At 37.2% G+C, this 14,580-nt stretch overlaps 4 protein-coding genes and 1 pseudogene across 6 annotated transcripts; 2 read left to right on the top strand and 3 right to left on the bottom strand.

Annotated features, from left to right (window-relative positions):
- Positions 1-1,739: 1,739 nt before the first annotated feature.
- On the bottom strand, positions 1,740-4,152 carry LOC104813144 (annotated as a pseudogene).
- Positions 4,153-4,747: 595 nt separating this feature from the next.
- LOC104813140 lies at positions 4,748-6,012 on the top strand. 2 transcript variants are annotated; one of them, XM_010540673.1, is made up of 3 exons: positions 4,748-5,248; positions 5,619-5,693; positions 5,920-6,012. In XM_010540673.1, exons 1-2 carry the CDS (start codon positions 4,870-4,872, stop codon positions 5,672-5,674), a joined length of 435 nt encoding a protein of 144 aa, XP_010538975.1. In that variant the 5' UTR covers positions 4,748-4,869; the 3' UTR covers positions 5,675-5,693; positions 5,920-6,012. The 2 variants fall into 2 exon arrangements, with proteins under 2 accessions (XP_010538975.1, XP_010538976.1); XM_010540674.1 differs by lacking the exon at positions 5,920-6,012 and having other exon boundaries at positions 5,619-5,871.
- On the bottom strand, positions 5,386-7,303 carry LOC104813141 (probable E3 ubiquitin-protein ligase RHC1A). Of its 2 annotated transcripts, none has more exons than XM_010540676.1 (2): positions 5,945-7,303; positions 5,386-5,653 (listed from the first exon to the last, which is right to left on the bottom strand). In XM_010540676.1, exon 1 carries the CDS (start codon positions 6,980-6,982, stop codon positions 5,954-5,956), a length of 1,029 nt encoding a protein of 342 aa, XP_010538978.1. In that variant the 5' UTR covers positions 6,983-7,303; the 3' UTR covers positions 5,386-5,653; positions 5,945-5,953. The 2 variants fall into 2 exon arrangements, with proteins under 2 accessions (XP_010538978.1, XP_010538977.1); XM_010540675.1 differs by having other exon boundaries at positions 5,974-7,303.
- Positions 7,304-7,386: 83 nt separating this feature from the next.
- Positions 7,387-8,819, top strand: LOC104813142 (ubiquitin-fold modifier 1-like). Its single transcript, XM_010540677.2, has 4 exons — positions 7,387-7,536; positions 7,675-7,772; positions 8,060-8,092; positions 8,537-8,819. The coding sequence occupies exons 1-4, from the start codon at positions 7,469-7,471 to the stop codon at positions 8,632-8,634; spliced, it is 297 nt and encodes a 98-aa protein (XP_010538979.1). The 5' UTR covers positions 7,387-7,468; the 3' UTR covers positions 8,635-8,819.
- Positions 8,820-12,855: 4,036 nt separating this feature from the next.
- LOC104813380 (probable carboxylesterase 13) lies at positions 12,856-13,916 on the bottom strand. Its single transcript, XM_010540939.2, has one exon. The coding sequence runs from the start codon at positions 13,714-13,716 to the stop codon at positions 12,856-12,858; it is 861 nt and encodes a 286-aa protein (XP_010539241.1). The 5' UTR covers positions 13,717-13,916.
- Positions 13,917-14,580: the final 664 nt, after the last annotated feature.

Genomic DNA, 14,580 nt, shown 5'->3' with positions numbered 1-14,580 from the left:
ACATGATCATCGTAAAAACATTTAGATATGGCCTTTTTTTAAAAACCAAATCATTGAATGTGTAGATAACAGAAAAAGGTTTTTTTAAGAAAATAACTAATTTTTTAAAAGAAAAATATCTGAAAATTCATAAATTTGTAATTTAGTGTAATATTAATTCAATAACTTGTAGGTGTACATATTTATTTTCGAATTTATATTTTTTAACACAATAATTCCTAAACTTGCTTAGTAGTTCCATAATCGTCTATACCACTAATTGACCAAAATAAAATTTAGAAATTATTGTGGTAAAAAATATAAGATTAGAAATGACTGTGTTAAGAAATGCAAGTTCACAAATTATTATGTTAAAAAATGCAACTTCGAAAATAAATAGATGCATCTATAAGTTTAGAAATTAATATTACATCAAACTATAAGTTTAGAATTTTTTAGATATTTTTTTTTTATTTTTTAATAAAAAACCAAACTTGAACCGAAAATTGATATAAAAACCGAATATGATATTATTTACAAAATCAGAAAAATGTAATCCACAAACAATCGAATCCAAACATAGAATTGATAAGGTCCCATTGTAATAGGACGTGATACAACCACAAATTGTAAGGAAAATGAGAAAACAAAAGAACATATTTTAATGGAATCCCATATAATTGATGGAACTAATTGGTGGGGGAAGCATAAGGAAACAAGAACACATGAAAAAGATACTGACAAGATGAGTAGCAAATGGAGATGGAAACTTTCTCCTCATCAATAGGAGAGGATACGATAAAATTCATTTGGTCAAAGGTGTAAAAAAAAAAAAAGGATGTTCTTTCCCAATATGATGATCATATGCAATTGGTACTTCATTTGCAACATGGCAAGACTATGCACTGATATTATTTCCCTATAGAGCCTAGAATATGTTTCGGTACAGTCTCTGTGGCATCGGTCCCGACGAGCTGGCTCGTGAAAAGCTCGACTTGTTCGACCCGTTTTTTCTTTGGGTTCGAATTTACTGAACCCAGCTCGTTAAAATATGGGCAGCCAGATCCATTTGACACCCTAAGGAGATGATTTTTCGCACTATCTTTTTCCACGGCAAAATCTAGCAATGAGAGGCAAACGCAAACGCAGACGCAAGCGAGCAAGTCATTGGAAAATGCAAAGATCAATTCCATTCCACCTACTAAGCACACGAGGGTTTATGCATAAAGCTGCCTAAACAAGCTTTTCTAAAGATTGTAAAAACCTTACTTTAACGAAAGAAAGATTACCAAAAAGCCTCTTGAATAATTCAGGAGACTGCATTATTGCAGAAGCTTTTGGTTCAACCAAAAAGAAAGAAAGAAAAAAGATGGTTTCTTTCATGCGAGTCTTATTATATTTCACCATCTTTTGTGCTAAAGACCTGCCGTTACGATCAAGACTGAAATGTTCCACTCAATACACAAAAGATGCAACTACTCGCGAATAAAACGAATACTAAATATGTAAAGACCCGTCTGGTTGATATGAACAACGATTGCAAAACGTTTCTATCGTATAAAGCAAGTAAAAAGAAGTGCGATAACGAAGAAAACATGCCCTCCTAATCCAAAGCATGGGACCGTTTTAGGTAGGGAGAGGGTTTCATCAAGATTTAACTTTTCTATATGTTTATCATAACCAGAGTATGTGGGTGCATTGCCACTAGATGCAGAGATCTTGAAGATGAGGACCATGCTAATATATAAAAGTTACCAATGAGTTAAAGAACCGAAAATCCTTATAGTTTCTGATCATAATTTATATTCATTGTGTTATGTTGAAGACAACAATATATGGTTTCATCATAGGTGCGGTCCGTGCAATCAAATGAAACAAATAGGCCCTACGGAATTGCGAAGCTGAACAAATTTTTGGTCAGAACAAAGGGATGCTTACACAAACGAGCCGCTTTCATTTCGCAATGGTGAGAATGTGCCTCTCGGTTCAAGACGTTACCTACACGTCACGTCGGAACACCTGTGGCGAATCACAAAAACAACATACATCATGGTCAGTCACGACAGTTATGGAGAAAGAAAGAAAAAACGTGGCGAATTGAAATAGTTCTCAATTGGCTGTTGTAATCCATTCCATACCAAAAGTAGAAACACGGAAAGAAATACAATCCAAGTAATAGTTGTTTTGATCGTTCAAGAAGATGTAGTTCCGTAAAAGCAACCGGGACAGAGAACTGTATCGCCAAATGCTGCATGGAGAGATGCCCGATGGTCCCCATGATCATCCAGATACAGTCTTTTCTTCTGGAGAAAAAGCATCTGCAAGAACAATGGACTGCTAATCTAAAGAAAGCCTATCAACCTTTCTTTCCTTTTAGGTATAATCAATTAGCGGAAGAGACAACTTACATGCCTAACCGCCGTAGTAGTTAAGGCATCAACCAAACCAAAAGCAGATAATGTATCAAAATCACAAAAGAAGCAATAAGGACGAGTAAGATAAAGGCGTCCAATGCATAAAAACAGAGCAGAGGAAAAAAGAAATGGATGAAGACAATTCTAGCAATCAAAGCTTACGTACCTCTTGCAGCCACACGAGTTAATGGATCAGTCAAAAGAAAGCTAAAGCAATATCAATGCACCGCCAAAGAGAAAGGCAGATGGCAAAAGAAATTGATAAAGGAAGGTAGGATGCAAATCAACTCTGGGAATGATAAAAGCAAAACTATTTCCAATGACAATGATTCTTATCACAACAAATCATGCAGCAATAGAAAACAAACTGACATTATTATTGTCCAAAAATCAGAATGATAAAAAAAGAAAACACGGATTTCTCGTTAAGGCGTCGAGTACCAAACCTTTTTCCACCGTAAAGGACCACAATGTCGAATTCTTTGTTCCTTTTTCTTTTTCTAATCATACACGGAATTGATCAACTCAAAGCAGAAGCTATCTTCTTCTGTATGAGCTCCACTCCGAGAAGGGGTGACAATCTCGGCAAAGTTTCCTGAAATAAAGATGGAAAGTTGCATAGAGTCTCCTTCTAAGTAATGGATAAGAATGCATGCCCCATTTTACAACATTCAAGCAAATTCCATAATAGGCAGTTTCCAAGTGGTCCCTTTCTTCCCTCAAAAACACGTAAAGGGTCTCACTAAAACCAGAAGGTTCATCACCTCATGTGTGTTGATATGGAATGTGATAACCAATAACGACGACATCGATGCTACAGGTCTATCCAAATACACTCATATTGGCCACATTTTGGCACGTTGGATTCGAAAATGCTGTGCAACACTTATCCACAAATGTAACCAAAAGCTTAAAGACTATGGAGCTAAAATCAAGAATTAAAGGAAAAAACCCAAATCTAGACCACAAACCTCGGTGCCATCGGAGTTCTCTTTCGCCAGAACCGGTATCTCATACTGAAAAGCCTTCTCCCACCCGGGATTGGTCGTGGCATCTCTCACCTGACAAAACTTAAGAAAACAGCATCACACCATAAACTTCTACAAAGTAAATCCACATTGACCGAATCCAAAAAGGAAATTTCCCTGTTCCTTGATTTATCTTGTGGCGGTCATATAAGCATGTTTGTCACTCTAATATACTGCCATGAATCTGGAACTAGCCTTGTTGAAGTCCTCTGTTTCATCATAAGCATTACAATCCGATAAACTACGAAATCAAAACACTGGAAAATGGTGATTTACCTCATCTCAGAGTAGAAACAAAACAAGAACATAAATTAATCAAAACAAGCTCCAGAATTGTGCCCTAATGAGATTTCAGAGAAGGGAACTCGACATATACGCAACACGAGGCCGTAGGATGTCCGACCTGAAGAACGACGTCGTGGAGAGAATCAGGAGCGGAGATTGAGAACGCAGCCTGAAGCTTCTCCTTCAGACCGTCGCAGAGACAACAACCTGGTTTCGAGTACAGAACAAGCTTTTACTCGTCTTCGGTGTGGAAGACAAAGAAGAAGACGAACAATTCGCGAAAACAGAGAAAGCCCATTTTGATCTCCGTCTGGCGAGCAATGCCAGAGACGATGGCCTCGCCACCGTCGCAGCCGATATAGCCGCCGCCATTTGTTGCCGGAGACAGAAAACCCAATTAAGGCCCATTAAGATCCATAAACTCAAACATGTTCGTAATATTACAATAGCCCCATAAATTACCAATATAGCCCATAAAGCCCACGATATCTTCTAACAAATTACTGTCGACATCACTATAGTATAAATGGCAACAATAATTACACAATAGACCCACAATTTATCACACTATCAATTGGACCCATTAATATCAGAATAGGCCCTATCTTCTTAACCACAGTCTATTAAGCCCACAAGCTTCTAAATATGGGCAATATCTCCGATTTAATTTTTTTTTTTTTGGTAAAGATCTCCGATTTAATTACTTCTTTTATTTTGTTTTTCTAGTAGAATGTATACTATTTTTTTATAGATAACTATAAAAAACCAACTATAGATAAATATATACTTCTCCGTTTCAAATTAAATAACGTTTTAAAATAATATTTTTGTTTTAAAATAATTGATTTTCTATGTAATTTTTAATATTTTTTTAAAAAATTTATCTCTAATTAATAATATTTAAATGTTTTATATATTTAGAAATAACAATTTTATATATAAAAAAATAAAGGTATTTTAGATAAATCATTAATTTTTTTAATTTGTGTGTTTAAATTTTAACGGATGAAAGTATTTTTTTTATATTTATGGAGACAGTAGTCGAATGCGAAAAGTTCCCGACTGACCGAAGCTGATGGATGTCGGAAGTGTGCAAAACCCTAATCGATTAGAGGGAAGAACGAGATGCTAAGCTGTGTCGGGTCCTTACGAGGGAGAGGCTGATGTTCAAAGGAGATGATTTGGCTGCACGGAAATCGATCGGCATGAAGCACACGAAGAACAAGGACAACCTAGATGGCTCTGAGGGCGGATCTAGACCTTTATCCTCCGCCGTAGAAGTTGCGGCTGCGGAGACGCCGACAGAGGTTTTAGTCACTTTCGCCGCCGGTGGTGATGACATCTACGCCATCAATGCGACGAAGAAGCAAAAGTACGAGGAGCTTTTTCCGGTGAAGGCTAAAAAGTTCGGTTACACTCCTAAAATGAGCTCCAAATCCGTTGATGAGGCACTCGTCGACTGCGTCAAGAAGAATGCCGACCGCAACTGTAAACAGAACATTTGTGTTTCCGTTGCTGCTGGTTCCATCATGAAATTTGGAGGTAAAATTCCATCCTTGTAGGATGTGATGATCTGATTTCCTTTGCGTTAATCGAGTTAGGAACAATTTCACATTGCATTTCTCGGCTTCCATTTTCTCGTGCTTACTATCAAGGATTATGGAAAAAACCCACGAAGAGACATATGAACTGCTAAGTATTATTACATGCTCCCATGATTCATATTATCCTTATCATGGCCTTAGCTTGTTAGTTGTTACACTGTCTTTTCAAATCATTGGTTGTGGTTGAATTAGAATCCATTGGTTACAGCTTGGCGGCTCATTGTACGTTTGCCATGCGCTTTTTTATTTATCTGCAAATCTTCAATATGCTGCTTATGCTTCTCCTTCAAATGGTTGCTTTTGTGAAGCTAAAGGATGGTACAGAAAGGGCTCCGCTGTTCGACTGCGTAAAGAATTGCGATGATTTCAGTTCAAGGTTTCAGGTAAGATTAACTGAGGTTTCTCTAGAGTTCTTGCAGTCACTGCATGCAGATCGTGCATTTGTGGTTTGATTTTTACTGGAACGTTAGGCCTTTTTGTAACATTACACAACCTTTCCAGAAATTTCCAGTTTTAGTCATACATCATTTTCAGAGCAATAACAAATTGGATTTTTATCTCCGTGACGTCGTTTCACATAATATGCATACGTTTGCTGGATCATATAAGGCTTCAGATGGAGAGAGGGATGCACCTGAAATCATCAGAAGAAGCTCCTGTTACCTCGAGAATTGCGGTGTGCTGATTCTTCTGGACTAACCCTCTGGTACCTTGCTCGGAAAGGCCACATACTTCCCAGCTGCCTCCACCTCATGCGCCTTCTGTCAGGCCCTTCTTCTCCGATAGGACCAGTCCTTTCCCGAGAATCTCCCCCGGAATCGACTGGCAACTCATGGCGGCAGATCGGGCAAGAGTTGTGAAGCCTCAGCCATGGGACTATACAATCATTATGGTATATATGTTTACAAGGCAGTTCTTTTGCTTCCCCGCCAACCTGAAATTCCTCCATGCACACCGTGCATTGTGTCCCGTCATTTTTTAGGTGCTCGGATGTGATTTTCACAGTTGGTATCGTGTCAATAGCGGATTCTGGTACTGGCGGCGGTCCAGGCCTGTCATTCTGCGTCAGCTGCTCGATCATCTCTTCTAAGCCCGGCCCTAGAAAGAAGTCCCGAGGGTTCACGCCATGTGGTACTGGATTTGGTGGTGGCTCCATCGTGTTTCCACCGGTCCTGACAGGACCAAGCGGTCGGAGAATGACAAACATTCTTCTTGGTGGAGGCAAACCCTCGGTTTCCCTGTCCCAGGTATTACTGCCGTAATTTCTCCTGTTACCGTTACTATTACCACTATCGAGGCTGTGTCGCCGTCGATGATGTGGTTGATGTGCTGTTTCGGGTTCCATGCCGATCCTGTTTCTTGCTCTCGCTCTGAGGAACGGATCCTCACCAAATCCTCTGACGGGTGGATCAAACATTAGGGAACGAGCTTCGAGAAGGCGAGCCTCGGGAGAAGCATCGAAAGGCGGGGCATAACTGAATGCTCTCCGAGGCCGCCTCGTCTCTATCTCGACGACAAATTGTCCGAAGCATCGAGGGCAGACAATCTCCGAGGAGTTTGAAGACGCAATCCTTACCATACGGTTACATTGGTAACACCAGTAGAGCCCGAAAGCCCTCAACGCACCATTCGCTGCACCGTCGGTCCGTTCTCTCGGAGGGCTCAACGACATCGTAAGTTCTGCAAGTCTTGTTGTTTCGGGTTTTGGAAGATCAAGACGTTTTTCTTATGTTTCTCCTGTGAAAGAATCAAGATGATGATTATTTATACATACATACATATATACATATACACATTTGAGCTTTAAGGTAAGGAATACCCCAACTAAGGGATTGTTGGGTTTGCATGAAGCAATTGAATGAACAGATTCTGTTCATATCGGGTCGTCATCGTCTCCAAAGGGCAAAGCATTAGACCGAACAAGTCTTTAGCCGGGAGCTAACGCTAGAATAATTCGATTACCATCCAATGATTAGGCCCATTGGGCCTGATCAGTCCAATTTTAAGATCGCGAGCGCTTGGTCATGGGCTTCCTTCAGGCCCAAATGGCACATATATAAAATACGTAGTAGGAAAAAGAAAAGAGAATCAGAAGATCGCGAAAAACAGGAGTGAGCCGTCGATCTTCCATCGCCGAGACGGGAAGAGGAAGAAAACCATGGCAACCGGTGGTAAAGTATCCTTCAAAGTCACACTCACTTCAGATCCCAAGCTCCCTTTCAAAGTGTATGTTCCAGAATTCGCAAACCCTTGTTCGATTCTTCGGTTACTGTTTTTTCGTTGATTTGATGTCCTTTCGATTGGATCTTTGAGGTTTCAATTCTCTTTCCTCATCGATTTTGATTTTTTTTTTGGCGATCGCAGGTTTAGTGTGCCGGAGGCGGCGCCATTCACGGCGGTTCTGAAATTCGCAGCAGAGGAATTCAAGGTCCCTCCCCAGACCAGCGCCATAATCACCAATGGTACATATAAACTCAATTTCCATTTTCCAATTTGATGGGTTTTTTCCCAGAGTGTGAAATTGTGGGGTGTTGCTTTCGGATTGAACTCTTACGTGAAAATTTCTGTAGTTCTCCATAGTTTGGTTTGAATTGGTTGTGTTTTTGGGATTCTGCTTCAGGATTCTCTCTACATCATCTGCTTTTCGATGGCTTAAAATTTTTCTGGTTACGTAGGGCGTGCTACTGAGTTATGGACATCATCCTCTTGAGGGTGACTGAATTTTTTGTTGTGTATGCTACTCGTGCAGATGGTGTAGGAATCAACCCTCAGCAAAGTGCAGGTACGTTGTATTGTATGTCCATAGAGCATAGGTTATGGAACTGTACATTGATCTGACTGAATCTCATGAATTAGGTTCCATGTTTCATGTTTTGTGTCTTGGGTGAAGATATGCTGTAGCCTGTAAACCGGTTTCATGTGAGGGACGGTCGTCAAATGAATGTTCTTGAACATGGGCTTGAAATTATTATGCGGGAAAATGGAATTCCATTACGGATCTGTCAAATTTTTTTTATGTGAGATGATAAATTTGAGGGCAAGGATATTTCTCCCACTTCTATGCCTTAATCAAGAGACTTAAATTTACTTATGTTCAAACCTTGATTCGCCTCCTGATATGTACAGAACATGCCATTCTGCCATGTCTCCGGTCACTGAGTATTTAAATTCTTGAAAGGATGGGTCTTTGACATTTTGTTTCTCATATTATTCGGTGTGATCTCAGGCAATGTCTTTCTCAAGCACGGGTCCGAACTCCGCCTCATCCCCCGTGACAGAGTCGGAGCTGGAGCTGCCTCAACTGTGGATGTTACAGAGTTATAAGAGCTGAACAAAGACAATATTTTCTCCTTGTCTATCTAATAGTAATACATATCCGAGGAAACCCTGAATCCTGTTCTCTTTTTTCAAAATCTTCTAGCCAGAAGCTCTGAGCGTAGCATATGCATCTGTCTTATGAAATCTCACGCATGTAGCCTTATCTTGATGGGGTATTAGTTGCTGATCTTCATCTTGTCCCAAGAAGCTGCATTCTAGGAGGATATGTGAGCGAGCGTGTGTATTATTACTAAGTGAGATGAATGGTTCTGTAAATTCCATTCATTCAAGAGGGTCGGTGACAGACCACTAAGAGAGGGGTTAGGACATAGGAGGAAGTGGAGGGTTGCATTTATGGCCGATAGTGGTGGTTCTTCAGTTCAGTTCCATCCGTTTTGTGCACATTCAACAAAGACGAGTGGATGAAGGGACAAGAAAACTTCTATTAGCCATGAAAAATTTGCAAAGGATTTGGAGAGTTTTTGTACAGATGAAGATGGACATCTATTTATATTAAGAAACAATTCGGACGATTGTCAAAGTTCGCCTAACAAAAAGTTTTATGTATTATTGATAAGGAAATGAGTTTAAAATTCTATCATAAAATGATAATTCTATATAAATTCAATTTAAAATAATCATTACAGTAATATTTTAACTCTATACCTATTGAATTTTTTCAAAATTTTTAATACTCTTCATCCTTCAAAATTCTTAATACTCTTATGAAAATTTATAAATTTATATTAGGGGTGAGTATGGGTCGGGTATTCGCGACTTTGGAGATACCCGATCTCATTTTTGTCTTTGAGGGTTGCATAAAAAATGTCTTATTCTCTATCTCATGAAAACGGGTATCCACCGATCGGGTATCCACGACTAAAAGATAGATATTTGCGAATATCCGTGTATATAAAATAAAATTTTAAACATAAATATAAACAAAATATTTAGTAAAATACTATTTAATTCAAAAATAGGGTTAAAATCTAAATATTTAACTGTTTTTTAGAATATACATCATAGAATTTATTTTAAGATATGTTTTGATTTTTAAAGTTAAAATCTAATATTTTGATAAATAACTTAAGAAAATTTAGGATATTTTAATCTTTATTATATATTTAGAAATCCAAACCCATCGCTTTTATCTTATTATATCCATCTTCGTCTTCATTCAAAATCGAGTATCCATTTTTTGGATATCCGCGAGACCGGGTACCCGTAAACCCGTAAGTAACAGGTTTAAATGTCCACCTCTAGTTTATACATGCTAACATGTATAAAATTAGACGATCTTTAAATTTTAATTCAAATGTTTATGTAATAAATATTTTTTTATCACTAGAACTTTTTCATACTGTAGAGACCTAAAAATATATATAAAAAAAAAAAGAAAAAAAAAATCAAGAGAACCATATTACTAACTTTGTTATTTTTCAAAATGATATTGTCCTTGAATACGATATATCGTCCGTCGTCTCGTCTTCAACCATCATCTTTTGTAAAGGTTAATAAAATTTTAAATTCAAAAAATATAATCAGACTCTGATGATATCAAAGTGTGGAAAATGAAACGTTATGTACTATTGATAAGCAAATAAATTTAAATATACAATTAGTTATAGAGCTTAGTGAGACCAACAAATGGGTTGACGACATGACTGGCACTGGCATTACTAATTTTATCTAGGACAAATACATTTTCATCTTTCGCCTAATTTTTTTTAACCCAAATTAATTAATTTTTCACCTATGGAGACTATATAATTCTAAGAAAACACATAAACCACACATAATGGGGTAACCAATTTGATTAATAATCGAACAAGTGAACCACGAATAATATATAAATATAACCAAATCGAATTGAATATAAAAAATTGAATGATTATGATTTCTATAGAAAAAAAATCTAATCGAAAATCAAATCAAATAAAAAATGAAAAAAAATCAAAATTTTAAATGAATATTTTTATCAACAAAAATCAAATTCAATATAAAAATTGAATTGTTAAAATTTTTCTAAAGTTGAAATAAATGAATCCAAATATAAATGAAGCGAATCTGTAAAAAAAAACGTCACTCCTATTCGGATCCAAAAAATATTATGAAAATATTGATAATACAATAAAACATATGAAAATAATAGTAAAGTTTACTAGTAGTGAAGATTAATCTCAGTAAAACTGTGATAAATAATCCTCGAAGAAGAACAAGTCGACATCCACCTATGAAAATTATAACTCGACGTCATAATTGATTTTATGTATTTATTTAATAAGTTAGAAACCCTTTCCCTGTTCAGACAACTCGAAATTCCCAACAAATTCAATTCTAACAGTAATAAAATCTACACTCACTTTTTTATAAAAGGAAGGAAAACTTCACTTGAACTTTGTTTTGGTTGTCAATAAGATTCTTTGCAAAGTGCTATATTCAATTATATGTATTTATTTAAATAAGTTAGAAGCCCTTTTTTAGGATTTAGACAGATGGAAATTCCCAACAAATTCGATTCTACGCTCACTTTTTTCTAAAAAGGAAATAAAAAAACCTCACTTGAATTTTTTTGGTTGTTGAAATTTCTCTTATAAAGTTTATGGAGTCCCAAACGGCTAAAACTCTGGCGAATGACTCAGCGTTACGCTTGTTTTGAATGTGATTTCAGCAACCATGTTCGTTCACACGATGGTATCAACGCATTTATTTTCTCCATTCCAATTTATGTTCACATTAAATTATTTGCACAACAACTTTCACCGAAACAAAACAAGATATATTCAAATATGATTTAAAAATTGATTCAATTTGATTTTTTTCTAAATACCTAAATTAAGTGATTTTGGATTGAATATAAATAAATTTAAAAAAATGACAAAATCGGATAAAAACATTTTCTTTTTAAAAAATAGAAATTTTTTAACAAACCCGAATACAAATTGAATGTATACAGTTTCCAAATCGACCAAAATTTATATAAATATAGAATTGATATAATTTTTCTAAGATGATGAAGTTAGAGTCTAAAATAAATACCCGAGACATTTAAATTTTCTAAAAACCAATTAAGTTGAATATATTTTGGTTCTGTTATATTTGGATTCGACTTTTTTTCCATTTTAAAATAATCATATTCATTCAGTATATGTGTTAGATTGTCCAGTCAGTTTATAATGATTAAAATATTCATTTTAAATAAAAATTTTAACTTTCAGCTATTTTATATTCGGTTTTTCAATTAAAAAAATCATATTATTAGATTTTTATATCCAATTTGATAATCGAGAATGCTCACAAAATGACTAAATCTTACGACTGAAACTTGGACTCCGTTAAAACCCTCCGCCTCATGTAGAGGTTTCCAATGCTATATCTCATGTTGAAGTAACTCTGCATTCCCTTATGCTAGAGAGTAGAGAGAGAGAGAGATCGGCCATTTTTTTTATATATATATATGAATCTATTTTAAACTCTTAATTCCCGATATGAAACCCTAAATTCAAGGCCGATGCTATATGATGGTCCAACATTGTGTCTATCATCGCATGCGTGGCATCGTCTCATATACTCGAATGTGTAATAGCCAAATATATATGTTGTAGCATATTTTCCTTATTTGAACTGTGGTGTGTGAGCCTTTCTTATAAATATATATATATATATATATATATATATATATATATGCACATATCTATATATATACATACAAATACACAAGTCGTACGAATGTGTGTATATATATATATATGCTACACTGTGATACGTTGATCTTAATGCGTACCATTTCGGATTTCTGCCAATAAAATACGTTGGATTTTAACGTCGTTATTATTGATGTAGAAAAGTGGTCTATTTTTTTTTATATTGATATTATTTTGAAAACTCCCGTTGTATGTTTTAGATATAATATTTTTTTTTACTTATCCCTCTAACAGCTGAAATCTATGGCTATAATAGTAAGCATAACAAACAAAATTAACAAAGAATTTAAGAAGAAACTTATGTCTAATTCTTTGATTTATCGAAGGAAACCACAGAAACATGATAAATTAGTGACCGCAATTCACATCCGCACGTGTCTTATAACAGATACATCGAACATGAAGCTTATTTTACGTTAATTATTAATTCTTCACCCCTTGATGATGAACTCTGCGAATTTCTTGATCAATCCCTTGGCATTCTCACAAGTAGGGTTCATATCAAAGTGTGGAAAATGAAACGTTATGTACTATTGATAAGCAACTCGCTCTTCTCCAGCTTCCCCGCGTATGCCCATCCTTGCCGCACCAACGCGTCTTTTCCGGCGACCATCACCAGAGCCCGACCGCTTCCCAACCGGGACAGATCCCGCCCGGACCCCACCACGTTGATCCACGGATCGTCCGCTCCGTCCTTGCTGTTCGGGCTCGCCACCGTCCAAATCCCTGCGACATGTGACCTCACAGTCTCGTCCTTCGTCTCTTGCTCGTCGATCGGAGATTTCCCCCAGAAATAAGGATGCACCAAAATTATCCCCGAAATTCCCGATCTGCCATCGTGGGTCAATTTCTCTTCCCCGGCTCTCATCGTCATGTGATGCGCGATGTTTCCTCCGGCGCTGTCTCCCGCGAGGATGACGTTCCCGAAATCGGCGTGTTTGTTTAGCCAATCTTCTGGGCCAGATCCGTCGAAATGGGAGAAGACCCATTTGAGAGCGGACCATGAATCCTCGTACGCGGTCGGAATCGGGTGCTCCGGAGCACGCCTATAATCCACCGACACCGCGAGGCAGTCGGCGGCGGAGACGGGCGCCATGAGAAAGGTGTGGTAAGTCGGGGAGAAGGCGGTCTCGATGATGAAGCCTCCGCCGTGGAAGTAGACGAGAAGGGGTAGTTTTTTTCCGGCGGAATCGGCGGCTTTTGCGGGGAGGAAGAGGCGGAGGGAGATGTTATTTTCCGGCGAGTAGACGACGTCCTTGGAGACGACACCGTTTTGTGGGTCTAGAGAAGGAGGGACCTTGTCCTCGCCGACGAGACGCTCGATCCGGCCGTCTTTGTAGATGCGGAGCATGGGAGAGTAGTCGGCGGCGATCTCGGACTCCATTTTTTCCGGCGGAAGAAGAGAAGGGAACACAAATCGAGGAGAAGTGACGGGATATGATCGTGAGTGATGGGAGAGAGGAGATTATTGTGATATTTATATATGAACAGCAGTATCTACACGAGGGCGAGTTGAATGGCAAGTGGTTGGAACACAAAGATTGCACCTTTATCAGTTTTTTACCCTTTTATGTTGGAATCACAAATTCATTGTTTTTGTGTTATGGGCAGATAATATTTATTATTTGCGAATGGCTCACAGTTCATGTAGATCCTCTCTTTCTTTTTTTTTTACCGAAAGAAATATCAAGTTTTTATTCTTTTCGGTATTTATATAACAAAACCGACACCAAATCGGAAATGATTAACATCTCATTATAGTTTGGTACAATTATTTTATAAAACTGAATAAATCATACAAAACCGAACCGGATGAATACCGAATCAAAACCCGAAATACCTTAACATAGTGTAGAGACTTATTCGTAGCTATTAAAAAAAAGTCTTTAGTTAATCTATCATTTTAGCATTTTCCTTTTATTGTTGACTAATGAATGCTAGGGCTAGCATTTATTTTGAAGGTCTCGACAACAAATGGCTGTCGAGTAGTTTCTTTTGTCCGTAAGCAAACATGAGAAATAGACAACCGCATCATTTGTCAATTTCTCTAAGGAATTAGAAAATTTTCAAATTAACACATTAATTTATTCCAAATTATTACAAATGAAATTTTGCAATATTTCTAGATTCCATTTAGACACAGTTAGTGAAGTGGACGGAAGAACGAAAACACTACGATGACGTGATAAATTGAAAAATTGACACAATTTACACATCATTGTCAATTTGTTATGTCAGAAAATAATTT

The sequence above is a fragment of the Tarenaya hassleriana genome, unplaced genomic scaffold, assembly GCF_000463585.1.
Source record: "Tarenaya hassleriana unplaced genomic scaffold, ASM46358v1 Cleome2, whole genome shotgun sequence".
Lineage (NCBI taxonomy): Eukaryota > Viridiplantae > Streptophyta > Magnoliopsida > Brassicales > Cleomaceae > Tarenaya > Tarenaya hassleriana.
Note: the sequence above shows the minus strand (reverse complement) of the source record. Positions and strands in the feature narration are given on the sequence as shown.